Source organism: Oncorhynchus gorbuscha, linkage group LG14 (genome assembly GCF_021184085.1).
Source record: "Oncorhynchus gorbuscha isolate QuinsamMale2020 ecotype Even-year linkage group LG14, OgorEven_v1.0, whole genome shotgun sequence".
Taxonomy (NCBI): Eukaryota; Metazoa; Chordata; class Actinopteri; order Salmoniformes; family Salmonidae; genus Oncorhynchus; species Oncorhynchus gorbuscha.
This window is the reverse complement of record NC_060186.1, coordinates 416,276-442,520: the sequence shown is the minus strand read 5'-3', so window position 1 is coordinate 442,520 and position 26,245 is coordinate 416,276. Positions and strand designations below refer to the sequence as shown.

The window sequence follows — 26,245 nt, the reverse complement described above, 5'->3', positions numbered from 1 at the left end:
GGTGTGTGTGTGTTATGTGTGTGTGTTGTGTGTGTGTGTGTATGTGTGTGTGTGTGTGTTGTGTGGTGTGTGTGTGTGTTATGTGGTGTGTGTGTGTGTGTGTTATGTGGTGTGTGTGTGTGTTATGTGGTGTGTGGTGTGTGTGTTGTGTGTGTGTTATGTGGTGTGTGTGTGTGTGTGTATGTGGTGTGTGTTGTGTGTGTGTGTGTTTGTGTTATGTGTGTGTGTGTGTGTTGTGTTATGTGTGTGTGTGTGTTATGTGGTGTGTGTGTGTGTGTGTTATGTGTGTGTGTGTGTGTTGTTGTGTGTGTGTGTGTTGTGTGTGTGTGTGTGTGTGTGTGTGTGTTATGTGGTGTGTGTTATGTGGTGTGTGTGTGTGGTGTTATGTGTGTGTGTGTGTTATGTGTGTGTGTGTTATGTGTGTGTGTGTGTGTGTTATTGTGTGTGTGTGTGTGTGTGTGTGTTATGTGGTGTGTGTGTGTGTGTTATGTGGTTATGTGTGTGTGTTGTGTGGTGTGTGTGTGTGGTGTGTGTTATGTGGTGTGTGTATGTGTGTTATGTGGTGTGTGTGTGTGTTATGTGGTGTGTGTGTGTGTTATGTGTGTGTGTGTGGTGTGTGTTATGTGTGTGTGTGTGTGTGTGTGTTATGTGGTGTGTGTTGTGTGGTGTGTTGTGTGGTGTGTGTGTGTGTGTGTTATGTGTGTGTGTTATGTGTGTGTGTGTGTGTTATGTGTGTGTGTGTGTGTGTGTGTTATGTGTTGTGTGTGTGTGTGTGTGTTATGTGTGTGTGTGTGTGTTATGTGTGTGTGTGTGTGTGTGTGTGTGTGTGTGTGTGTGTGTGTGTGTGTGTGTGTGTGTGTGTGTGTGTGTGTGTGTGTGTGTGTGTGTGTGTGTGTGTGTGTGTGTGGTGTATTAGCTATGTGGTGTGTGTTATGGTGTGTGTGTGGTGTGTGTGTTATGGTGTGTGTGTGTGGTGTGTGTTGTGGTGTGGTGTGGTGTGTGTGTGTGTGTTATGTGTGTGTGTGTGTGGTGTGGTGTGGTGTGTGTGTGTGTGTTATGTGGTGTGTGTGTGGTGTATTAGCTATGTGGTGTGTGTTATGGTGTGTGGTGTGTTAGCTATGTGGTGTGTGTTATGGTGTGCGTGTGGTGTGTGTGTGTGTACACCTACCTGGTCCACGTTGAAGAAGCCAGCCGACTGCAGGACCTGACAGAGGACTCCACCAGCTTGGTCTTGTCTGTCGGGTCCATTCCTTTATTGACAATCTCAAACAGACAGTCACACGCCTCCTCTCTCAGGTCCTCCACAGACATCTGACTCAGCAGCAGGTTCACAAACCTGGAGGGAGAGGGACACACTGGTTAAACACTGGTCCAGGACCAGTCCCTGATCTAGTCTCTGGTTCATTAACCTGGAGGGAGAGGACACACTGGTTAAACACTGGTCCAGGACCAGTCATCTGATCTAGTCTCTGGTTCATTAATCTGGAGGGACAGGAACACACTGGTCCAGGACCAGTCCTCTGATCTAGTCTCTGGTTCATTAACCTGGAGGGAGAGGAACACACTGGTCCAGGACCAGTCCTCTGATCTAGTCTCTGGTTCATTAACCTGGAGGGAGAGGAACACACTGGTCCAGGACCAGTCCTCTGATCTAGTCTCTGGTTCATTAACCTGGAGGGAGAGGAACACACTGGTTAATCACTGGTTCATTAACCTGGAGGGACAGGACCAGTCCTCTGATCTAGTGTCTGGTTCATTAACCTGGAGGGACAGGAACACACTGGTCCAGGTCCAGGACCAGTCATCTGATCTAGTCTCTGGTTCATTAACCTGGAGGGACAGGAACACACTGGTTAAACACTGGTCCAGGACCAGTCATCTGATCTAGTGTCTGGTTCATTAACCTGGAGGGACAGGACTGGTTAAACACTGGTCCAGGACCACACAGTCTCTGGTTCATTAACCTGGAGGGACAGGAACCAGTCATCTGGTGTCATCTAGTCTCTGGTTCATTAACCTGGAGGGACAGGAACACACTGGTTAAACACTGGTCCAAGACCAGTCATCTGATCTAGTGTCTGGTTCATTAACCTGGAGGGACAGGAACACACTGGTTAAACACTGGTCCAGGACCAGTCCTCTGATCTAGTCTCTGGTTCATTAACCTGGAGGGACAGGAACACACTGGTTAAACACTGGTCCAGGACCAGTCATCTGATCTAGTCTCTGGTTCATTAACCTGGAGGGACAGGAACACACTGGTTAAACACTGGTCCAGGACCAGTCATCTGATCTAGTGTCTGGTTCATTAACCTGGAGGGAGAGGAACACACTGGTCCAGGACCAGTCCTCTGATCTAGTCTCTGGTTCATTAACCTGGAGGGACAGGAACACACTGGTTAAACACTGGTCCAGGACCAGTCATCTGATCTAGTCTCTGGTTCATTAACCTGGAGGGACAGGAACACACTGGTTAAACACTGGTCCAGGACCAGTCATCTGATCTAGTGTCTGGTTCATTAACCTGGAGGGACAGGAACACACTGGTTAAACACTGGTCCAGGACCAGTCCTCTGAACACATCCAGGACCAGTCAGTCTCTGGTTCATTAACCTGGAGGGAGAGGAACACACTGGTCCAGGACCAGTCATCTGATCTAGTCTCTGGTTCATTAACCTGGAGGAGAGGAACACACTGGTCCAGGACCAGTCATCTGATCTAGTCTCTGGTTCATTAACCTGAACCGTCACACAACCACTGATGTTGATGACAGGAAGGTGTGGACGGAGGAGGGCGACATCTGATGAGTTTCAACACGATGCATTTGGGCTCAAATGTCTCATAGCAAAGGGTCTGAATACTGACGGAAATAAGGCATCTGTATTTTATTTTTAATACATTTGCAAAATTTCTAGACAACCTGTTTTCGCTTTGTCATTATGGGGTATTGTGATGTCACTATGGGGGTATTGTGATGTCACTATGAGGGCATTGTGATGTCACTATGAGGGCATTGTGATGTCACTATGGGGGCATTGTGATGTCACTATGGGGGCATTGTGATGTCACTATGGGGTATTGGGTGCAGATTGACGAGGGAAAAAATAATTGAACCATTTTTAGAATAAGGCTGTAACTTACTAAAAGGGGAATGGGTCTGAATTCATACCTTATTATTATCATCTATCCTGATGTCTAGTCACTTTACCTTCATGTACACATCTACCTCAAATACATTATTATCATCTATCCTGATGTCTAGTCACTTTACCTTCATGTACATATCTACCTCAAATACATTATTATCATCTATCCTGATGTCTAGTCACTTTACCTTCATGTACACATCTACCTCAAATACATTATTATCATCTATCCTGATGTCTAGTCACTTTACCTTCATGTACATATCTACCTCAAATACATTATTATCATCTATCCTGATGTCTAGTCACTTTACCTTCATGTACATATCTACCTCAAATACATTATTATCATCTATCCTGATGTCTAGTCACTTTACCGTGCCTTCAACTACATATCTACCTCAAATACATTATTATCATCTATCCTGATGTCTAGTCACTTTACCTTCATGTACATATCTACCTCAAATACATTATTATCATCTATCCTGATGTCTAGTCACTTTACCTTCATGTACACATCTACCTCAAATACATTATTATCATCTATCCTGATGTCTAGTCACTTTACCTTCATGTACATATCTACCTCAAATACATTATTATCATCTATCCTGATGTCTAGTCACTTTACCTTCATGTACATATCTACCTCAAATACATTATTATCCTGATCTACATTTACCTTTACATTTAAGTCATTTATTATCTTATCCAGAGCGACTTACAAATTATGACATCCAGTAGAACAGTCACTTTACAATAGTGCATCTAAATCTTAAATCATCTAGAAGGATTACTTATCCTATCCTAGGTATTCCTTAAAGAGGTGGGGTTTCAGGTGTCTCCAATTTGTAAGTCGCTCTGGATAAGAGCTTAATCTACTAAATGACTTATCATCTATCCTGATGTCTAGTTGTTACCTTCATGTACACATCCGCTCAAATACATTATTATCATCTGATCCTGAGTTTGTCACTTTACCTTCTGTACTTCCTCAGTGGTAGGGAGGCTGAGCAGGCCAGAGGTGGATGAACTCAAATACCCTTGTTTGGGTGTAGGGCCTGATCAGAGCCTGGAGGTACTGAGGTATCATCTTCCCCTAGTCAGCTCCTTCAGGCAAGCACCATTGTCTTATCTATCCTGATGTCTAGTCACTTTTTTTTTTAAACATTTATTTTTATTTTACCTTTATTTAACCAGGCAAGTCAGTTAAGAACATATTCTTATTTTCAATGACGGCCTGGGAACAGTGGGTTAATTGCAACCTTTCGGTTACTAGTCCAACGCCTAACCACTAAGCTACCCTGCCGCCCTGTGTACATATCTACCTCAAATACCTTATTATTATCTATCCTGATTAGTTTGGGTCTTTGCGTGTCTAAGAGATACAGTAGCTCTGTCAAATACTGTACATTGAAGTCTGCAACAGCACCCTGAACGATGTGTTTTCAATACTGCGTTGGTAATAAAGCATCATTTGTTTGACCGCAACTTCTGGGGTACACGCTAGCTGTAGCTTGGTACCTAGCTAGCTGTAGCTTGGTACCTAGCTACCTCAAATACAGCTGTAGCTTCCTGATGTACCTACCTAGCTGTAGCTTGGTAGCTAGCATTAGCTGTAGCTTGGTCCTGAGCTAGCTGTACCTTGGTACATATCTAGCTAGCTGTAGCATTTGGTACCTAGCTAGCTTTAGCTTGGTACCTAGCTAGCTGTATACATTGGTACCTAGCTAGCTTTAGCTTGGTACCTAGCTAGCTTTAGCTTGGTACCTAGCTAGCACTTTAGCTTGGTACCTAGCTAGCTTTAGCTTGGTACCTATACATTATTAGCTTTAGCTTGGTACCTAGCTAGCTTTAGCTTGGTACCTAGCTAGCTTTAGCTCCTGGTACCTAGCTAGCTTTAGCTTGGTACCTAGCTAGCATTTTATCTTGGTACCTAGCTAGCTTTACCTTCTTGGTACCTAGCTATACTTTAGCTTGGTACCTAGCTAGCTTTAGCTTGGTACCTGCGCGAGACAACTTTACCAGCATTGTAGCATACTGTACGTTGTGATATGAAATACGAGGGATCGTCTAATCAATGTGTAAAAACTACGTAAAAAATGTATAAATGCGTTACATTATTATGTCATATTCAGGTCCTGATTGGTCAACAAGCTTCATTGGCCCGGCAAATAGTGTATATTTATAGACACACAAAGACCAAAACGGCGTTCCATAGGAATCCTGGTTGAGAATGAAACGACAGACCACACAGACAGACCACACAGACAGACCACACAGACCACACAGACCACACAGACTGACCACACAGACAGCCACTGACCACACAGACTGACCACACAGACAGACCACACAGACAGACCACACAGACAGACCACACAGACAGACCACACAGACAGACCACACAGACAGACCACACAGACAGACCACACAGACAGACCACACAGACAGACCACACAGACAGCCACTGACACCACAGACTGCCACTGACCACACAGATAGACACTGACCACACAGACTGACACCAGACATACACTGACCACAGACTGACCACAGACTGACACTGACCACACAGACTGCCACTGACCACACAGACTGACACCACAGACAGCCACTGACCACACAGACTGACCACACAGACAGACCACACAGACAGACCACACAGACAGACCACACAGACAGACCACACAGACAGACCACACAGACAGACCACACAGACAGACCACACAGACAGCCACTGACACCACAGACTGCCACTGACCACACAGACAGACTGCCACTGACCACACAGACAGACTGCCACTGACCACACAGACAGACTGCCACTGACCACACAGACAGACTGCCACTGACCACACAGACAGACTGCCACTGACCACACAGACAGACACTGACCACACAGATAGACACTGACCACACAGATAGACACTGACCACACAGATAGACACTGACCACACAGACTGACCACACAGACTGACCACACAGACTGCCACTGACCACAGACTGACCACAGACAGCCACTGACACCACAGACAGCCACTGACCACACAGATAGACACTGACCACACAGACTGACACCAGACTGCCACTGACCACAGACTGACCACACAGACATACACTGACCACACAGACATACACTGACCACACAGACATACACTGACCACACAGACATACACTGACCACAGACTGACCACAGACTGACACTGACCACACAGACTGCCACTGACCACACAGACTGACACCACAGACAGCCACTGACCACACAGACAGCCACTGACCACAGACTGCCACTGACCACACAGACTGACACTGACCACACAGACTGACACTGACCACACAGACTGACACTGACCACACAGACAGCGACTGACCACACAGACAGAGACTGACCACAGACTGACCACACAGACTACACAGACAGCCACTGACCACACAGACAGCCACTGACCACACAGACAGCCACTGACCACACAGACAGCCACTGACCACACAGACAGCCACTGACCACACAGACAGCCACTGACCACACAGACTGACACTGACCACACAGACTGACACTGACCACACAGACTGACACTGACCACACAGACTGACACTGACCACACAGACTGACACTGACCACACAGACAGCGACTGACCACACAGACAGCGACTGACCACACAGACAGAGACTGACCACACAGACTACACAGACAGCCACTGACCACACAGACAGCCACTGACCACACAGACAGCCACTGACCACACAGACAGCCACTGACCACACAGACAGCCACTGACCACACAGACAGCCACTGACCACACAGACAGCCACTGACCACACAGACAGCCACTGACCACACAGACTGAGACTGACCACACAGACTGAGACTGACCACACAGACTGAGACTGACCACACAGACTGACCACACAGACTGATGACAGAGACACTGACCACACAGACACTGACCACACAGACAGACACTGACCACACAGACACTGACCACAGAGACTGATGACAGAGACTGACCACACAGACAGACACTGACCACACAGACACTGACCACACAGACTGACCACACAGACACTGACCACACAGACTGACCACACAGACTGACCACACAGACTGACCACACAGACTGACCACAGACAGACGTACCTGTCGTTGGCGATGAGGTTGAGGTCTATCCAGGAGACGTATGCCCCCACTACCTCCAGACATTGACAAGTGATCTCAGGGTGAGACTGCTGATAGGCCCCGAGGATCTGGTACCAGGACTCAACCAGGCTGGGGATGACCTGCTCCCTCATACCATCCTTTATTAATGTGTTCCTACGAACCTCCTAGAGAGAGGAGAGAGAGGGGGGTAGAGAGAGTGAGGGGAGAGAGAGAGGGGGTAGAGAGAGAGGGGGAGAGAGAGAGGGGAGAGAGGAGGGGGGTAGAGAGAGAGAGGAGTTAGAGACTGGGGATGACCTGCTCCCTCATACCATCCTTTAATAATGTGTTCCTACGAACCTCCTAGAGAGAGGAGAAGGAGAGAAAAAGAGAGAGAGAAGAGGAGAAAAAGAGGACACCCTCAGTGCGGAGAGAGGAGGGGGGTAGAGAGAGAGAGAGGAGAGAAGAGAGAGAGGAGAGAGAGGAGGGGGGTAGAGGGTAGAGAGAGAGGGGGGTAGAAAAAGAGAGAGAGGAGAGAAGGAGAGAAAAAGAGGGGGTAGAAAAGAGAGAGAGAAGAGGAGAGAAAAAGAGAGAGAAGAGAAGGAGAGAAAAAGAGGACACACCCTCAGGGGGAGTGCCCTCTTACCTCAGTGGGGAGTGCAGGATGTCTCTGTCCACCACCTCAGTGTCCTCTTACCTCAGGGGAGTGCAGGATGTCTCTGTCCACCACCTCAGTGTCCTCTTACCTCAGGGGAGTGCAGGATGTCTCTGTCCACCACCTCAGTGTCCCTTACCTCAGGGAGTGCAGGATGTCTCTGTCCACCACCTCAGTGTCCTCTTACCTCAGGGGAGTGCAGGATGTCTCTGTCCACCACCTCAGTGCCCTCTTACCTCAGGGGAGTGCAGGATGTCTCTGTCCACCACCTCAGTGTCCTCTTACCTCAGGGGAGTGCAAGATGTCTCTGTCCACCACCTCAGTGTCCTCTTACCTCAGGGGAGTGCAGGATGTCTCTGTCCACCACCTCAGTGTCCTCTACCTACCTCAGTGGGGAGTGCAGGATGTCTCTGTCCACCACCTCAGTGTCCTCTTACCTCAGGGGAGTGCAGGATGTCTCTGTCCACCACCTCAGTGTCCTCTTACCTCAGGGGAGTGCAGGATGTCTCTGTCCACCACCTCAGTGTCCTCTTACCTCAGGGGAGTGCAGGATGTCTCTGTCCACCACCTCAGTGTCCTCTTACCTCAGGGGAGTGCAGGATGTCTCTGTCCACCACCTCAGCGTCGATAGCCATCAGTGTTCTGAGGTAGACGTCGACCCCGTGCGGATTCAGGCCCACTAGAGACAGCAGGTCGAAGAAGAACTTGGGCCAGTGGGTCAGGTACTCCATCACGAAGGTCAGAGCAAACACCTGGGCTGCCTTGTTACGGATGAACGGCTTCTCTGGTTGGGAGTTCATTAACTGGAGAGGAGGAGGAAGGGGGAAAAAGAGGAGGAGGAGGAAGGGAAGGAGACGGAGGGGAAGGATGAAGAGGGGAGGATGGAAGAAGAGGAGGAGGAAGGGGACGAAGGATGAAGGAGGAGGAAGGAAGAAGAAGAGGAGGAGGAAGGAGAAGAGGAGGAGGAGGAAGAGGAGGAAGAAGAAGAAGGGGAGGATTGTCGGGATAGCAGAGAAGGAGAATATTATATTGAAATTCATTTTCTAATACAATTTTTCAATTCAGGTGTGGAAGAGAATCAACTTCATGACTGCATGAAAAACGTGTAAATAACGACAGCTCAAGTAACAAGTAGAGTTGTTGATGAAACGTGTAAATAACGACAGCTCAAGTAACAAGTAGAGTTGTTGATGAAACGTGTAAATAACGACAGCTCAAGTAACAAGTAGAGTTGTTGATGAAACGTGTAAATAACGACAGCTCAAGTAACAAGTAGAGTTGTTGATGAAACGTGTAAATAACGACAGCTCAAGTAACAAGTAGAGTTGTTGATTGTAAATAACGACAGCTCAAGTAACAAGTAGAGTTGTTGATGAAACGTGTAAATAACGACAGCTCAAGTAACAAGTAGAGTTGTTGATGAAACGTGTAAATAACAACAGCTCAAGTAACAAGTAGAGTTGTTGATGAAACGTGTAAATAACGACAGCTCAAGTAACAAGTAGAGTTGTTGATGAAACGTGCTACGTTGTTGTGACAGGTTGACTAAGTGACAGAAAAGCCCCACCTGACCCTGTAGCCACTTCATCAGGGTTTCTCTGATCAGCTGTTGCTGGGCAGGACTGAGCCCTCCATGCCTGGGACAAAACACACAACACAAAGTCACTTTCCGTTCAGAACTAGTTCATAGAGGAAAGCTGCTGACAGAGACACACGCACATGGTTTTCAGTCAGATGTTAGGAAGAAAACGTGACAGTACTTTAATGCCCTACTGTGAAAGCATGAGAAAAGGTGACAGTACTTTAATGCTCTACTGTGAAAGCATGAGAAAAGGTGACAGCACTTTAATGCCCTACTGTGAAAGCATGAGAAAAGGTGACAGTACTTTAATGCCCTACTGTGAAAGCATGAGAAAAGGTGACAGTACTTTAATGCCCTACTGTGAAAGCATGAGAAAAGGTGACAGTACTTTAATGCCCTACTGTGAAAGCATGAGAAAAGGTGACAGCACTTTAATGCCCTACTGTGAAAGCATGAGAAAAGGTGACAGCACTTTAATGCCCTACTGTGAAAGCATGAGAAAAGGTGACAGCACTTTAATGCCCTACTGTGAAAGCATGAGAAAAGGTGACAGCACTTTAATGCCCTACTGTGAAAGCATGAGAAAAGGTGACAGCACTTTAATGCCCTACTGTGAAAGCATGAGAAAAGGTGACAGTACTTTAATGCCCTACTGTGAAAGCATGAGAAAAGGTGACAGCACTTTAATGCCCTACTGTGAAAGCATGAGAAAAGGTGACAGTACTTTAATGCCCTACTGTGAAAGCATGAGAAAAGGTGACAGTACTTTAATGCCCTACTGTGAAAGCATGAGAAAAGGTGACAGCATTAGCTGTTATCTGGAGTCATGGAGGAACAGTCAACATATCACAGACTTCCTAATTCATCCATCCATCCTCTCCTTCCCTCCTATCTCTCTCCCCCTCCCCTTCCCCCTTGTCCCCTCTCTCCTCCTCTCCTTCCCCTCCCTTCCCCTCCTCCTCCTCCACCCTCTCTCCCCTCTCCTTCCCCTCCACCCTCTCTCCCCCTCTCCTTCCCCTCCTCCACCCTCTCTCTCCCCTCCTCCTCCTCCTCTCCTTCCCCCTCTCTCTCCCCTTCCCCTCCTCCACCTCCTCTCCCCCTTCCCCTCCTCCACCTCCCTCCCCCCTTCCCCTCCTCTCTCTCCACCTCTCCTTCCCCTCCTCTCTCTCCACCTCTCCTTCCCCTCCTCTCTCTCCACCTCTCCTTCCCCTCCTCTCTCTCCACCTCTCCTTCCCCTCCTCTCTCTCCACCTCTCCTTCCCCTCCTCTCTCCTCTCCTCCTCCTCCTCTCCTCCTCTCTCTCCCCTCCTCTCTCCCCCCTCTCTCTCCCCCCTCTCTCCCCTCCTCTCTCTCCCCCTCCTCTCTCTCCCCTCCTCTCTCTCCCCCTCCCTCCTCCCCCTCCCCTCCTCCCCCTCCTCCTCTCCCCCTCCTCCTCTCCCCCTCCCTCTCCCCTCCTCCTCTCCCTCCTCCTCTCCCCTCCTCCTCTCCCCTCCTCCTCTCCCCTCCTCTCCTTCCCTCTCCACCTCTCCTTCCCCTCCTCCACCCTCCTTCCCTCCTCCACCCCTCCACCTCCCCTCCTCCACCCTCTCTCCACCTCTCCTTCCCCTCCTCCACCCTCTCTCCACCTCTCCTTCCCCTCCTCCACCCTCTCTCCACCTCTCCTTCCCCACCTATCGCTCCCCCTCCTCCTCCTCCACCTATCTCTCCCCCTCCTCCTCCCCCACCCTCTCTCCCCCTCTCCTTCCCCTCCTCTCACCTGTACTTGATCTGGTGCTCCAGGACTTGGAAACAGAAGAACTTCACATGGTCGTCACTGAGAGAGGGATTAATAAAGATATTACAATACAACACAGGGTCGTCACAGAGAGAGGGATTAATAAAGATATTACAATACAACACAGGGTCGTCACAGAGAGAGGGATTAATAAAGATATTACAATACAACACAGGGTCGTCACTGAGGGAGGGATTAATAAAGATATTACAATACAACACAGGGTCGTCACTGAGAGAGGGATTAATAAAGATATTACAATACAATATATGGTCTGGGAGACCAGAGTCCAGAGAAGGACCAACAGGGACACCAACAGGGAGACCAACAGGGAGACCAGAGAAGGACCAACAGGGAGACCAGAGAAGGACCAACAGGGACACCAACAGGGAGACCAGAGAAGGCCCAACAGGGAGACCAGAGAAGGACCAACAGGGAGACCAGAGAAGGACCAACAGGGAGACCAGAGAAGGACCAACAGGGAGACCAGAGAAGGACCAACAGGGAGACCAGAGAAGGACCAACAGGGAGACCAGAGAAGGACCAGAGAAGGACCAACAGGGAGACCAGAGAAGGACCAACAGGGAGACCAACAGGGAGACCAGAGAAGGACCAACAGGGAGACCAGAGAAGAACCAACAGGGAGACCAACAGGGAGACCAGAGAAAAACCAACAGGGAGACCAACAGGGAGACCAGAGAAGGACCAACAGGGAGACCAACAGGGTGACCAGAGAAGGACCAACAGGGAGACCAACAGGGTGACCAGAGAAGGACCAACAGGGAGACCAACAGGGAGACCAGAGAAGGACCAACAGGGAGACCAGAGAAGGACCAACAGGGAGACCAGAGAAGGACCAACAGGGAGACCAGAGAAGGACCAACAGGGAGACCAGAGAAGGACCAACAGGGAGACCAGAGAAGGACCAACAGGGAGACCAGAGAAGGACCAACAGGGAGACCAGAGAAGGACCAACAGGGAGACCAACAGGGAGACCAGAGAAAGACCAACAGGGAGACCAGAGAAGGACCAACAGGGAGACCAACAGGGAGACCAGAGAAGGACCAACAGGGAGACCAGAGAAGGACCAACAGGGAGACCAACAGGGAGACCAGAGAAGGACCAACAGGGAGACCAACAGGGTGACCAGAGAAGGACCAACAGGGAGACCAACGGAGACCAACAGGGAGACCAGAGAAGAACCAACAGGGAGACCAGAGAAGGACCAACAGGGACACCAACAGGGAGACCAACAGGGAGACCAACAGGGAGACCAACAGGGAGACCAGAGAAGGACCGACAGGGAGACCAACAGGGAGACCAGAGAAGGACCGACAGGGAGACCAACAGGGAGACCAGAGAAGGACCAACAGGGAGACCAACAGGGAGACCAACAGGGAGACCAGAGAAGGACCAACAGGGAGACCAGAGAAGGACCAACAGGGAGACCAGAGAAGGACCAACAGGGAGACCAACAGGGAGACCAACAGGGAGACCAGAGAAGGACCAACAGGGAGACCAGAGAAGGACCAACAGGGAGACCAGAGAAGAACCGACAGGGAGACCAACAGGGAGACCAACAGGGAGACCAGAGAAGGACCAACAGGGAGACCAACAGGGAGACCAGAGAAGAACCGACAGGGAGACCAACAGGGAGACCAGAGAAGGACCAACAGGGAGACCAACAGGGAGACCAGAGAAGGACCAACAGGGAGACCAGAGAAGGACCAACAGGGAGACCAACAGGGAGACCAGAGAAGGACCAACAGGGAGACAAAGCAGTAGAACAGGTTGGAATCTGAAACCTCCCAGGTTTGACTAGAAGGATACTGTACCGTCTCTAATCAGAATCCTACCAACTAATGGGTCTCACCTGTAAATGCCTTTAGCCAGGGCCTCTGCACACACCTCCCAGGCATCCTGGGACTCCTTCAACTGCTCAAAATACACCATCGCCTGAGGAGGAGAAACAGTAGCAGTGAGAGAGAAACAGGAGCAGAGAGAGAGAGAGAAACAGGAGCAGAGAGAGAGAGAGAAACAGGAGCAGAGAGAGAAAGAGGAGAGAGAGAGAGAGAGAGAGAGAGAGAGAGAGAGAGAGAGAGAGAGAGAGAGAAACAGGAGCAGAGAGAGAGAAAGAGGAGAGAGAGAGAGAGAGAAAGAGGAGAGAGAGAGAGAGAGAGAGAGAGAGAGAGAGAAACAGGAGCAGAGAGAGAGAGGGAGAGAGAGAGAGAAACAGGAGCAGAGAGAGAGAAACGGAGCAGAGCGAGAGAGAAACGGAGCAGAGAGAGAGAGAAACGGAGCAGAGAGAGAGAGAAACGGAGCAGAGAGAGAGAGAAACGGCAGCAGAGAGAGAGAAACGGAGCAGAGAGAGAGAGAAACGGAGCAGAGAGAGAGAGAAACGGAGCAGAGAGAGAAACAGAAGCAGAGAGAGAAACGGAGCAGAGAGAGAAACAGGAGCAGAGAGAGAGAGAAACGGAGCAGAGAGAAACAGGAGCAGAGAGAGAGAGAGAGAAACGGAGCAGAGAGAGAAACGGAGCAGAGAGAGAAACGGAGCAGAGAGAGAAACAGGAGCAGAGAGAGAGAGAAACAGGAGCAGAGAGAGAGAGAAACGGGAGCAGAGAGAGAGAAACAGGAGCAGAGAGAGAAACAGGAGCAGAGAGAGAAACAGGAGCAGAGAGAGAGAGAAACAGGAGCAGAGAGAGAAACGGAGCAGAGAAAGAGAGAAACAGTAGCAGAGAGAGAGAGAGAAGAGCAGAGAGAGAGAAACGGAGCAGAGAGAGAGAGAGAAACAGGAGCAGAGAGAGAAACGGAGCAGAGAGAGAAACGGAGCAGAGAAAGAGAGAAACAGGAGCAGAGAGAGAGAGAGAGAGAAGAGCAGAGAGAGAGAAACGGAGCAGAGAGAGAGAGAAACAAGAGCAGAGAGAGAGAAACGGAGCAGAGAGAGAGAAACACAACCCCCATAACTCCCCCATTCTACAGCCAGCCAGCAACACAAACCCCATAACTCCCCCATTCTACAGCCAGCCAGCAACACAACCCCCATAACTCCCCCATTCTACAGCCAGCCACACAACCCCCATAACTCCCCCATTCTACAGCCAGCCAGCAACACAAACCCCATAACTCCCCCATTCTACAGCCAGCCAGCAACACAACCCCCATAACTCCCCATTCTAGAGCCAGCCAGCAACACAAACCCCATAACTCCCCCATTCTACAGCCAGCCACACAACCCCCATAACTCCCCCATTCTACAGCCAGCCACACAACCCCCATAACTCCCCCATTCTACAGCCAGCCACACAACCCCCATAACCCCCCATTCTACAGCCAGCAACACAAACCCCATAACTCCCCCATTCTACAGCCAGCCAGCAACACAAACCCCATAACTCCCCATTCTACAGCCAGCCACACAACCCCCATAACTACCCCATTCTACAGCCAGCAACACAAACCCTATAACTCCCCCATTCTACAGCCAGCCAGCAACACAAACCCCATAACTCCCCCATTCTACAGCCAGCCACACAACCCCCATAACTACCCCATTCTACAGCCAGCAACACAAACCCTATAACTCCCCCATTCTACAGCCAGCCAGCAACACAAACCCCATAACTCCCCCATTCTACAGCCAGCCACACAACCCCCATAACTACCCCATTCTACAGCCAGCAACACAAACCCCATAACTCCCCCATTCTACAGCCAGCCAGCAACACAACCCCCATAACTCCCCCATTCTAGAGCCAGCCAGCAACACAAACCCCATAACTCCCCCATTCTACAGCCAGCCACACAACCCCCATAACTCCCCCATTCTACAGCCAGCCACACAACCCCCATAACTCCCCCATTCTACAGCCAGCCACACAACCCCATAACCCCCCCATTCTACAGCCAGCAACACAAACCCCATAACTCCCCATTCTACAGCCAGCCAGCAACACAAACCCCATAACTCCCCCATTCTACAGCCAGCCACACAACCCCCATAACTACCCCATTCTACAGCCAGCAACACAAACCCTATAACTCCCCCATTCTACAGCCAGCCAGCAACACAAACCCCATAACTCCCCCATTCTACAGCCAGCCACACAACCCCCATAACTACCCCATTCTACAGCCAGCCACACAACCCCCATAACTCCCCCATTCTACAGCCAGCCAGCAACACAAACCCCATAACTCCCCCATTCTACAGCCAGCCAGCAACACAAACCCCATAACTCCCCCATTCTACAGCCAGCCAGCAACACAAACCCCATAACGCCCCCATTCTACAGCCAGCCAGCAACACAAACCCCATAACTACCCCATTCTACAGCCAGCCACACAACCCCCATAACCCCCATTCTACAGCCAGCCACACAACCCCCATAACCCCCCATTCTACAGCCAGCCACACAACCCCCATAACTCCCCATTCTACAGCCAGCAACACAAACCCCATAACTCCCCCATTCTACAGCCAGCCAGCAACACAACCCCCATAACTTCCCCATTCTAAAGCCAGCCACACAACCCCCTAACTCCCCCATTCTACAGCCAGCCAGCCACACAACACCCATAACTCCCCCATTCTACAGCCAGCCACACAACCCCCTAACTACCCCATTCTACACAGCCAGCCACACAACCCCCCATAACTACCCCATTCTGCAGCCAGGCACACAACCCCCATAACTACCCCATTCTACAGCCAGCCAGCCACACAACCCCCCATTCTGTAGCCAGCCACACAACCCCCATAACTACCCCATTCTACAGCCAGCCACACAACCCCCATAACTACCCCATTCTACAGCCAGCCAGCCACACAACCCCCATAACTACCCCATTCTACAGCCAGCCAGCCACACAACCCCCATAACTCCCCCATTCTACAGCCAGCCAGCCACACAACCCCCATAACTCCCCCATTCTACAGCCAGCCAGCCACACAACCCCCATAACTCCCCCATTCTACAGCTAGCCACACAACCCCCATAACTCCCCCATTCTACAGCCAGCCAGCCACACAACCCCCATAACTACCCCATTCTGCAGCCAGGCACACAACCCCCATAACTACCCCATTCTGCAGCCAGGCACACAACCCCCATAACTCCCCCATTCTACAGCCAGCCATAACAACACTCGTGCTGACAGCGGAGAGGGAACAAGTTAGGCAGGCTGGCTGGCTGGCTGGTTGGTTGGTTGGCTGGATGGCTGGCTGGTTAGTTGGCTGGCTGGATGGCTGGCTGCCTCAAGGACACAGAGTTGGTGTGGGTCTCCTATACATGCATTTCTGTGTAGGCCTACATCTGAAAAAGCATGGTGGAAGCCTTGTGTTCCACAGCAGATCCCAGGTGGAAGCCTTGTGTTCCACAACAGATCCCAGGTGGAAGCCTTGTGTTCCACAGCAGATCCCAGGTGGAAGCCTTGTGTTCCACAGCAGATCCCAGGTGGAAGCCTTGTGTTCCACAGCAGATCCCAGGTGGAAGCCTTGTGTTCCACAGCAGATCCCAGGTGGAAGCCTTGTGTTCCACAGCAGATCCCAGGTGGAAGCCTTGTGTTCCACAGCAGATCCCAGGTGGAAGCCTTGTGTTCCACAGCAGATCCCAGGTGGAAGCCTTGTGTTCCACAGCAGATCCCAGGTGGAAGCCTTGTGTTCCACAGCAGATCCCAGGTGGAAGACAGAGCCCTGGTTCAAGTCCCTCGGTGGAGAGTCTACATGGCTCTAAGAATCATTTGCAGGAGCCAATGCACTTGGATCAAGGTCAGTCTACATGGGTCAGTCTACATGGACCAGTCTACATGGGTCAGTCTACACGGGTCAGTCTACACAGGACAGAGCGTTGATTCAAGTCCCCGGGATGGACAGTCTGACGAGACAGAGCGCTGGTTCAAGTCCCATGGATGGAGAGTCTGACGAGACAGAGCGCTGGTTCAAGTCCCCTGGATGGAGAGTCTGACGAGACAGAGCGCTGGTTCAAGTCCCATGGATGGAGAGTCTGACGAGACAGAGCGCTGGTTCAAGTCCCATGGATGGAGAGTCTGACGAGACAGAGCGCTGGTTGTCAAGTCCCCTGGATGGAGAGTCTGACGAGACAGAGCGCTGGTTGTCAAGTCCCCTGGATGGAGAGTCTGACGAGACAGAGCGCTGGTTCAAGTCCCTCGGTGGAGAGTCTGACGAGACAGAGCGCTGGTTGTCAAGTCCCCTGGATGGAGTGTCTACATGGCTCTAAGAATCATTTGCAGGAGACAATGCGTTTGGATCAAGTTCAGTGTACATGGACCAGTCTACATGGACCAGACCAGTCTACATGGACCAGACCAGTCTACATGGGTCAGTCTACATGGACCAGACCAGTCTACATGGGATCTGAGAATCATTTGCAAGATTTGTCCTCTATAAGCACATGAATGAACTCCACACACACACACACACACACACACACACACACACACACACACACACACACACACACACACACACACACACACACACACACAGTGTAATGAGACTTACCTTCTGCCTATAGCAGGCGTCTGCATTAGGGTTGAGCCCCAGCAGGGCCTGCTCGTCCATGTTGATGATGGAGACAGACTGGCAGGCCATGAGAAGGTCTTCTGTTGCTGCCCTCCACGGTAGTTTCACCGTCTTCTGTTGCTGCCCTCCACGGTAGTTTCACCGTCTTCTGCTGCTGCCCTCCACGGTAGTTTCACCGTCTTCGGCTGCTCCCCTCCACGGTAGTTTCACCGTCTTCGGCTGCTCCCCTCCACGGTAGTTTCACCGTCTTCGGCTGCTCCCCTCCACGGTAGTTTCACCGTCTTCTGCTGCTGCCCTCCACGGTAGCTTCACCGTCTTCTGCTGCTCCCCTCCACGGTAGTTTCACAGTCTTCTGCTGCTGCCCTCCACGGTAGTTTCACCGTCTTCTGCTGCTGCCCTCCACGGTAGTTTCACCGTCTTCTGTTGCTGCCCTCCAGGCCAAGCACATCTACACACAACAAAAATAACATCAACAATAATAATTAGGGTTGGGAATTGCCAGGGATTTCACAATACGATATCACGAGGTGCCAATATGATGTGTATTGCGATTCTCCATATGCATTGAGATTCTATATATAAACTGTGATTCAATACTGTCATTTTAGTGCAATTTCATGTTCCAAACATATTGCTCACCAATATGTCTGATGCAGAGCGACAAGAAAACAAAAAATACAAAAAATAAAACGTTTAACTAATTTTCTCCGCAATTTCGTGATATTCAAATTGGTAGGTGCAGTCTTGTCCCATCGCTGCAACTCCCGTACGGTGAGCCGTGTGTCCTCCGAAACACGACCCTGCCAAGCCGCACTGCTTCTTGACACACTAGCCGCACCAATGTGTCGGAGGAAACACTGCCAGCCGCACCAATGTGTCGGAGGAAACACTGCCAGCCGCACCAATGTGTCGGGAGGAAACACTGCCAGCCGCACCAATGTGTCGGAGGAAACACTGCCAGCCGCACCAATGTGTCGGGAGGAAACACTGCCAGCCGCACCAATGTGTCGGAGGAAACACTGCCAGCCGCACCAATGTGTCGGAGGAAACACTGCCAGCCGCACCAATGTGTCGGGAGGAAACACTGCCAGCCGCACCAATGTGTCGGAGGAAACACTGCCAGCCGCACCAATGTGTCGGAGGAAACACTGCCAGCCGCACCAATGTGTCGGAGGAAATATCTTCCAGCTGGCGACCGAAGTCATCTTACAGGCACCTGGCCCGCCACAAGGAGTCGCTAGAGAATGAACGGGACAAGGACATCCTGGCCCGCCACAAGGAGCCGCTAGAGCACGAACGGGACAAGGACATCCTGGCCGGCCACAAGGAGCCGCTAGAGCACGAACGGGACAAGGACATCCTGGCCGGCCACAAGGAGCCGCTAGAGCACGAACGGGACAAGGACATCCTAGTCTACACTTCTTAGCTAGTGGTGCCGTTGAGTTCCATTGTGTGATTGAGTCATTGACTCAGTGGCAGCTGACCAGCATGCCCAGGACAGCTGCACAACAGTAGCTAACGAGCACAGCAGTGTAGTGACCTGCATGGCACTGCGAGTGTCAGCGTGTGTGTGTGGCTAATATTGTTTGACACACAGACAAAGAGAGTAACGCTGAGTCAACAGAAACACGTCGGTGTTGATGGGAGGGCCAGACAGACCCTGTAACTGGCCTCTCCCCTCTACATAATGAACAATACCCAGGAGCTAATCCCAGTTCCCCTGCTGTACCCAGTAGCTAACCCCAGTTCCCCTGCTGTACCCAGGAGCTAACCCCAGTTCCCCTGCTGTAACCAGTAGCTAACCCCAGTTCCCCTGCTGTACCCAGTAGCTAACCCCAGATCCCCTGCTGTACCCAGTAGCTAACCCCAGTTCCCCTGCTGTACCCAGTAGCTAACCCCAGTTCCCCTGCTGTACCCAGGAGCTAACCCCAGTTCCCCTGCTGTACCCAGGAGCTAATCCCAGTTCCCCTGCTGTACCCAGTAGCTAACCCCAGTTCCCCTGCTGTACCCTAATCCCAGTTCCCCTGCTGTACCCTAACCCCAGTTCCCCTGCTGTACCCAGTAGCTAACCCCAGTTCCCCTGCTGTACCCAGGAGCTAACCCCCGTTCCCCTGCTGTACCCAGGAGCTAACCCCCGTTCCCCTGCTGTACCCAGGAGCTAACCCCCGTTCCCCTGCTGTACCCAGGAGCTAACCCCCGTTCCCCTGCTGTACCCAGGAGCTAACCCCCGTTCCCCTGCTGTACCCAGGAGCTAACCCCCGTTCCCCTGCTGTACCCAGTAGCTAACCCCAGTAGCTAACCCCAGTTCCCCTGCTGTACCCAGTAGCTAACCTCAGTTCCCCTGCGGCTAACCCCAATTCCCCTGCGGCTAACCCCAGTTCCCCTGCGGCTAACCCCAGTTCCCCTGCGGCTAACCCCAGTTCCCCTGCGGCTAACCCCAGTTCCCCTGCGGCTAACCCCAGTTCCCCTGCGGCTAACCCCAGTTCCCCTGCGGCTAACCCCAGTTCCCCTGCGGCTAACCCCAGTTCCCCTGCGGCTAACCCCAGTTCCCCTGCGGCTAACCCCAGTTCCCCTGCTGTACCCAGTAGCTAAACCCAGTTCCCCAGTAGCTAACCCCAGTTCCCCAGTAGCTAACCCCAGTTCCCCTGCAGTTACACGTGGACTACACAGAGTTACACGTGGACTACACAGAGTTACACGTGGACTACACAGAGTTACACGTGGACTACACAGAGTTACACAGAGTTACACGTGGACTACACAGAGTTACACGTGGACTACACAGAGTTACACGTGGACTACACAGAGTTACACGTGGACTACACAGAGTTACACGTGGACCAGACAGTATATGAATACAAACAGTGAACAGCAGTAGTTGTACAGGATTTGCCTTGACTAGAATACAGTATATACACACACGAGTAAAACAGTATGGAAACATGATTAAAGTGACCAGTGGTAGCAGGCTAGCGTACCGGGTGGTAGCAGGCTAGAGTACCGGGTGGTAGCAGGCTAGCGTACCGGGTGGTAGCAGGCTAGCGTACCGGGTGGTAGCAGGCTAGCGTACCGGGTGGTAGCAGGCTAGCGTACCGGGTGGTAGCAGGCTAGAGTACCGGGTGGTAGCAGGCTAGACTACTGGGTGGTAGCAGGCTAGCGTACCGGGTGGTAGCAGGCTAGCGTACCGGGTGGTAGCAGGCTAGCGTACCGGGTGGTAGCAGGCTAGAGTACCGGGTGGTAGCAGGCTAGAGTACCGGGTGGTAGCAGGCTAGAGTACCGGGTGGTAGCAGGCTAGCGTACCGGGTGGTAGCAGGCTAGCGTACCGGGTGGTAGCAGGCTAGAGTACCGGGTGGTAGCAGGCTAGAGTACCGGGTGGTAGCAGGCTAGAGTACCGGGTGGTAGCAGGCTAGAGTACCGGGTGGTAGCAGGCTAGAGTACCGGGTGGTAGCAGGCTAGAGTACCGGGTGGTAGCAGGCTAGTAACAGTGACTAAAGTTCAGGGCAGGGTACTGGGCGGAGACTAGTGGTGACTAACAGTCTGATTGCCTGGAGATAGAAGCTGTTGTTCAGTTTCTCTGTCCCAGCTTCGATGCAAATGTACTGTCTCCACCTTCTAGATGGTAGAGGGGAGAACAGGCAGTGGCTCGGGTGCTTGATGATCTTCTAGATGGTAGAAGGGAGAACAGGCAGTGTCTCGGGTGGCTGGGGTCCTTGATGATCTTCTAGATGGTAGAAGGGAGAACAGGCAGTGGCTCTGGTGGCTGAGGTGCTTGATGATCAAATCAAAAATGTTATTTGTCACATGTGCCTAATACAAACAGGTGTAGACCGTACTGTGAAATGTTTACTGACAAGCCCTTAACCAACGAGCAGTTGCCAGGCAACCGGTCAGGATGTTCTCATCTTCTTGGCTGATAACGATATACAATATTTTTCTTGACAAAAACAATTAGACCGATACTAAAAATGTTGGCGGCCTTTTAAGCCTCACAGTTAAAACGTTAACACACACGCGGACGCAGAGGTCTAAGGCACTGCATCTCAGCGCAAGAGGCGTCACTACAGTCCCTGGTTCGAATCCAGGCTGTACCACATCCGGCCGTGATTGGGAGTCCCATAGTGCGGCTCACAATTAGCCCAGCGTCGTCTGGGTTTGGCTGAGGTAGGCAGTCATTGTAAATAAGAATGTGTTCTTAACTGACTTGCTAGTTAAATAAAGGTTACACACACACACACACACACACACACACACACACACACACACACACACACACACACACACACACACACACACACACACACACACACACACACACACACACACACACACACACACACACACACACACACACACACACACACACACACACACACACACACACACACACACACACACACCCAAAAGTGAATTTGTTGGCATTTACGTATGTCCCCATTACCAGTGAAAACATAATCAATACCTTTTTCTTTCACTTACTTGCTGTGCTGTTTCGTTGTTCAGTCATTTCATTCTCAACCAGGATTGCTACGGAACGCCGTTGGGGCCGTCGCTACGGGACGCCGTTGGGGCCGTCGCTACGGGACGCCGTTGGGGCCGTCGCTACGGGACGCCGTTGGGGCCGTCGCTACGGGACGCCGTTGGGGCCGTCGCTACGGGACGCCGTTGGGGCCGTCGCTACGGGACGCCGTTGGGGCCGTCGCTACGGGACGCCGTTGGGGCCGTCGCTACCGGACGCCGTTGGGGCCGTCGCTACGGGACGCCGTTTGGGGCCGTTGCTACGGGACGCCGTTTGGGGCCGTTGCTACCGGAACGCCGTTTGGGGCCGTTGCTACGGGACGCCGTTTGTATTTAACACGTCAATTAAGCTTGTTGACCAATCAGGACCTGAATATGACTGCATGTCACATAATTTAACACATTAATACATGTTTTACGTAGTTATTACACATTGATTAGCCGATCCCTCGTAGTTCATATGTCACAACGATTCATCGTTGCTATGACGCTGGTCAAGTTGTCTCGCGCACCTACAGCGCTGGTCATTTAAAAAAGCTAGCGTTTCATAGTATGTATGTCGTGAAGCTAATAGCAGTGACACTATTACTGTGTAACTCTGGTAAGGCAACATCTGAAAAATAGCACACTTGGTAGTGTGTACCGGTGATCGACCAGTCGGCAAAAGACAACATCACCCACGACAGGTAACGGTTGATTGTCAAGGGGAATCAACTCCATTATCTTGGTGTTGATGGATTTCGCCTTTTGAATTGTCTCGCTGAAATTCTTATTCTTTCAAATGACTGCTGGACTTGTTGACTGCTCGATCCACACAGCAGACATTGTGGGAGAGGTTAGGGATGCTGTGTTGCACGTGTAGCGCAACATTTTACGTGGCGTCATTATGTCATCTACCTACGTTATACAGGTATGTAGGTCATCTACCTACGTTATACAGGTATGTAGGTCATCTACCTACGTTATACAGGTATGCACCTCATCTACCTACGTTATACAGGTATGTAGGTCATCTACCTACGTTATACAGGTATGTAGGTCATCTACCTACGTTATACAGGTATGTAGGTCATCTACCTACGTTATACAGGTATGGCACCTCATCTACCTACGTTATACAGGTATGCACCTCATCTACCTACGCTATACAGGTATGGATTTGTCTGCTGTGTGGATCAAGCAGTCAACATTGTGGGCTAGGTTAGGAATGCCATTTTGCACGTTTGCAAATATCTACTCGGCGTCATTATGTCATGCATCTTCTTTATATAGGTATGCACGTTAGCTTTGACATCGGCGTTAAACTAGACATCTGGCCGATATCAATGTTGGCATTTTTAGCTAATATCGCCCGATTACGATATGTTACGATCGTGCCTCCCTAATGGCAACTGCTCGGCATCTGACCATAAAGCGCTAGAGGGTAGTGTGTACGGTCCAGTAAATCACTGGGGCCAAGCTTCCTGCCATCCAGGACCTCTATACCAGAGGGTAGTGTGTACGGTCCAGTACATCCCTGGGGCCAAGCTTCCTGCCATCCAGGACCTCTATACCAGAGGGTAGTGTGTACGGTCCAGTACATCACTGGGGCCAAGCTTCCTGCCATCCAGGACCTATATAATAAGTGGTGTCAGAGGAAGGCCCAAAAATTGTCAAAGACTCCAGTCACCCAAGTCATAGACTGTTCGCTCTGCTACCGCACAGCAAGCAGTACCAGAGCGCCAAAGTCTAGGACCAAAAGGCTCCTTAACAGCGTCTACCCCCCCAAGCCATAAGACTGCTGAACAATTAATCAGACTATTTACACCACCATTTGTTTTTACACTGCTGCTACTCACTGTTTCTTATCTATGAATAGTCACTTCAGCCTCATTATTGTTATGTCATTTTCTTGTGGTACTTTTTGATTTTATTTAATACTTTAGTTTATTTAGGAAATAATCCTAACTCTGTTTCTTGAACTGCATTGTTGTTTAAGGACTTGTAAGTAAACATTTCACAGTGAGGTCTACTACACCTGTTGTATTCGGCGCATGTGACAAATAAAAATGGATTTGCTGTCGATGTCCTGGAGGGCAGGCAGTGTGCCCGCGGTGATGACCACACCACCTTCTGGAGAGCCCTGCGGTTGAGGACGGTGCAGGTGCTGTACCAGGCGGTGATACAGCCCGACAGACAGGAAGCTCTCAATGGCGCATCTGTAGAAGAATGTGAGGATCTTATGGACCACGCCTAATTTCTTCAGCCTCCTGGAGGTTGAAGAGGCAGTCGTTGTGCCTTCTTCACCACAATGTCTGTGTGAATGGATCATTTCAGGTTGTCAGTGCACGCTGAGGGAACTTGAAACATTTTCACCCTCTCCACTGTGGCCCATCGATGTGGATGGGAATGTGGATGGGGGTGTGATCTCTCTGTTGTCTCCTGAAGTCCACAATCAGCTCCTTCCGTTATGTTGAGGTAAGAGGTTATCGTCCTGGCACCACTCCGCCAGGGCCCTCCCCTCCTCCCTGTAGGCTGTCTTGTCATTGTTGGTAAATCAGCACTACCACTTGTGTCATCAGCAAACTTGATGATTGAGTTGGAGACGTGCACGGCCAAGCAGTACAGGAGGGAATCCAGCACCCAGTTACATAGGGCAGGGCTCAGAACCGTGACCCCGAGCTCAGTTATGAGCTTGGAGGGCACTGTGGTGTTGAAAGCTGCGCTGTAGTCGATGAACAGCATTCTTACATAGGTATTAATCTTGTCCAGATGGGATAGGGCAGTGTGCATGCGACGGCAATTGAGTCATCTGTTGGGGCGGCACACAAATTGTAGAGGGTCTAGGGCTTCAGGTAAGGTGATATGATCCTTAACTAGTGGGTCTAGGGCTTCAGGTAAGGTGATCCTTAACTAGTGGGTTTAGGGCTTCAGGTAAGGTGATCCTTAACTAGTGGGTTTAGGGCTTCAGGTAAGGTGATCCTTAACTAGTGGGTTTAGGGCTTCGGGTAAGGTGATCCTTAACTAGTGGGTTTAGGGCTTCGGGTAAGGTGATCCTTAACTAGTGGGTTTAGGGCTTCGGGTAAGGTGATCCTTAACTAGTGGGTCTAGGGCTTCAGGTAAGGTGATATGATCCTTAACTAGTGGGTCTAGGGCTTCAGGTAAGGTGATCCTTAACTAGTGGGTTTAGGGCTTCGGGTAAGGTGATCCTTAACTAGTGGGTTTAGGGCTTCAGGTAAGGTGATATGATCCTTAACTAGTGGGTTTAGGGCTTCAGGTAAGGTGATCCTTAACTAGTGGGTTTAGGGCTTCGGGTAAGGTGATCCTTAACTAGTGGGTTTAGGGCTTCAGGTAAGGTGATCCTTAACTAGTGGGTTTAGGGCTTCGGGTAAGGTGATCCTTAACTAGTGGGTTTAGGGCTTCGGGTAAGGTGATCCTTAACTAGTGGGTCTAGGGCTTCAGGTAAGGTGATATGATCCTTAACTAGTGGGTCTAGGGCTTCAGGTAAGGTGATCCTTAACTAGTGGGTTTAGGGCTTCGGGTAAGGTGATCCTTAACTAGTGGGTCTAGGGCTTCAGGTAAGGTGATCCTTAACTAGTGGGTCTAGGGCTTCAGGTAAGGTGATCCTTAACTAGTGGGTTTAGGGCTTCAGGTAAGGTGATCCTTAACTAGATGGTCTAGGGCTTCAGGTAAGGTGATCCTTAACTAGTGGGTTTAGGGCTTCGGGTAAGGTGATCCTTAACTAGTGGGTCTAGGGCTTCAGGTAAGGTGATATGATCCTTAACTAGTGGGTCTAGGGCTTCGGGTAAGGTGATCCTTAACTAGTGGGTTTAGGGCTTCAGGTAAGGTGATCCTTAACTAGTGGGTTTAGGGCTTCGGGTAAGGTGATCCTTAACTAGATGGTCTAGGGCT

General features: G+C 50.7%; 1 protein-coding gene across 1 annotated transcript in view; it reads right to left on the bottom strand.

Annotated features, from left to right (window-relative positions):
• Positions 1-26,245, bottom strand: part of LOC123995837 (exportin-T-like) — a 58,059-nt gene that overhangs the window by 24,407 nt on the left and 7,407 nt on the right. Inside the window, 8 exon segments of the mRNA XM_046299519.1 lie at positions 1,169-1,215; positions 1,218-1,336; positions 7,292-7,476; positions 8,528-8,746; positions 9,511-9,580; positions 11,281-11,337; positions 13,172-13,254; positions 17,819-18,287. Of these exon segments, the coding sequence (XP_046155475.1) occupies positions 1,169-1,215; positions 1,218-1,336; positions 7,292-7,476; positions 8,528-8,746; positions 9,511-9,580; positions 11,281-11,337; positions 13,172-13,254; positions 17,819-17,908 (870 nt within the window). The 5' untranslated portion in view covers positions 17,909-18,287.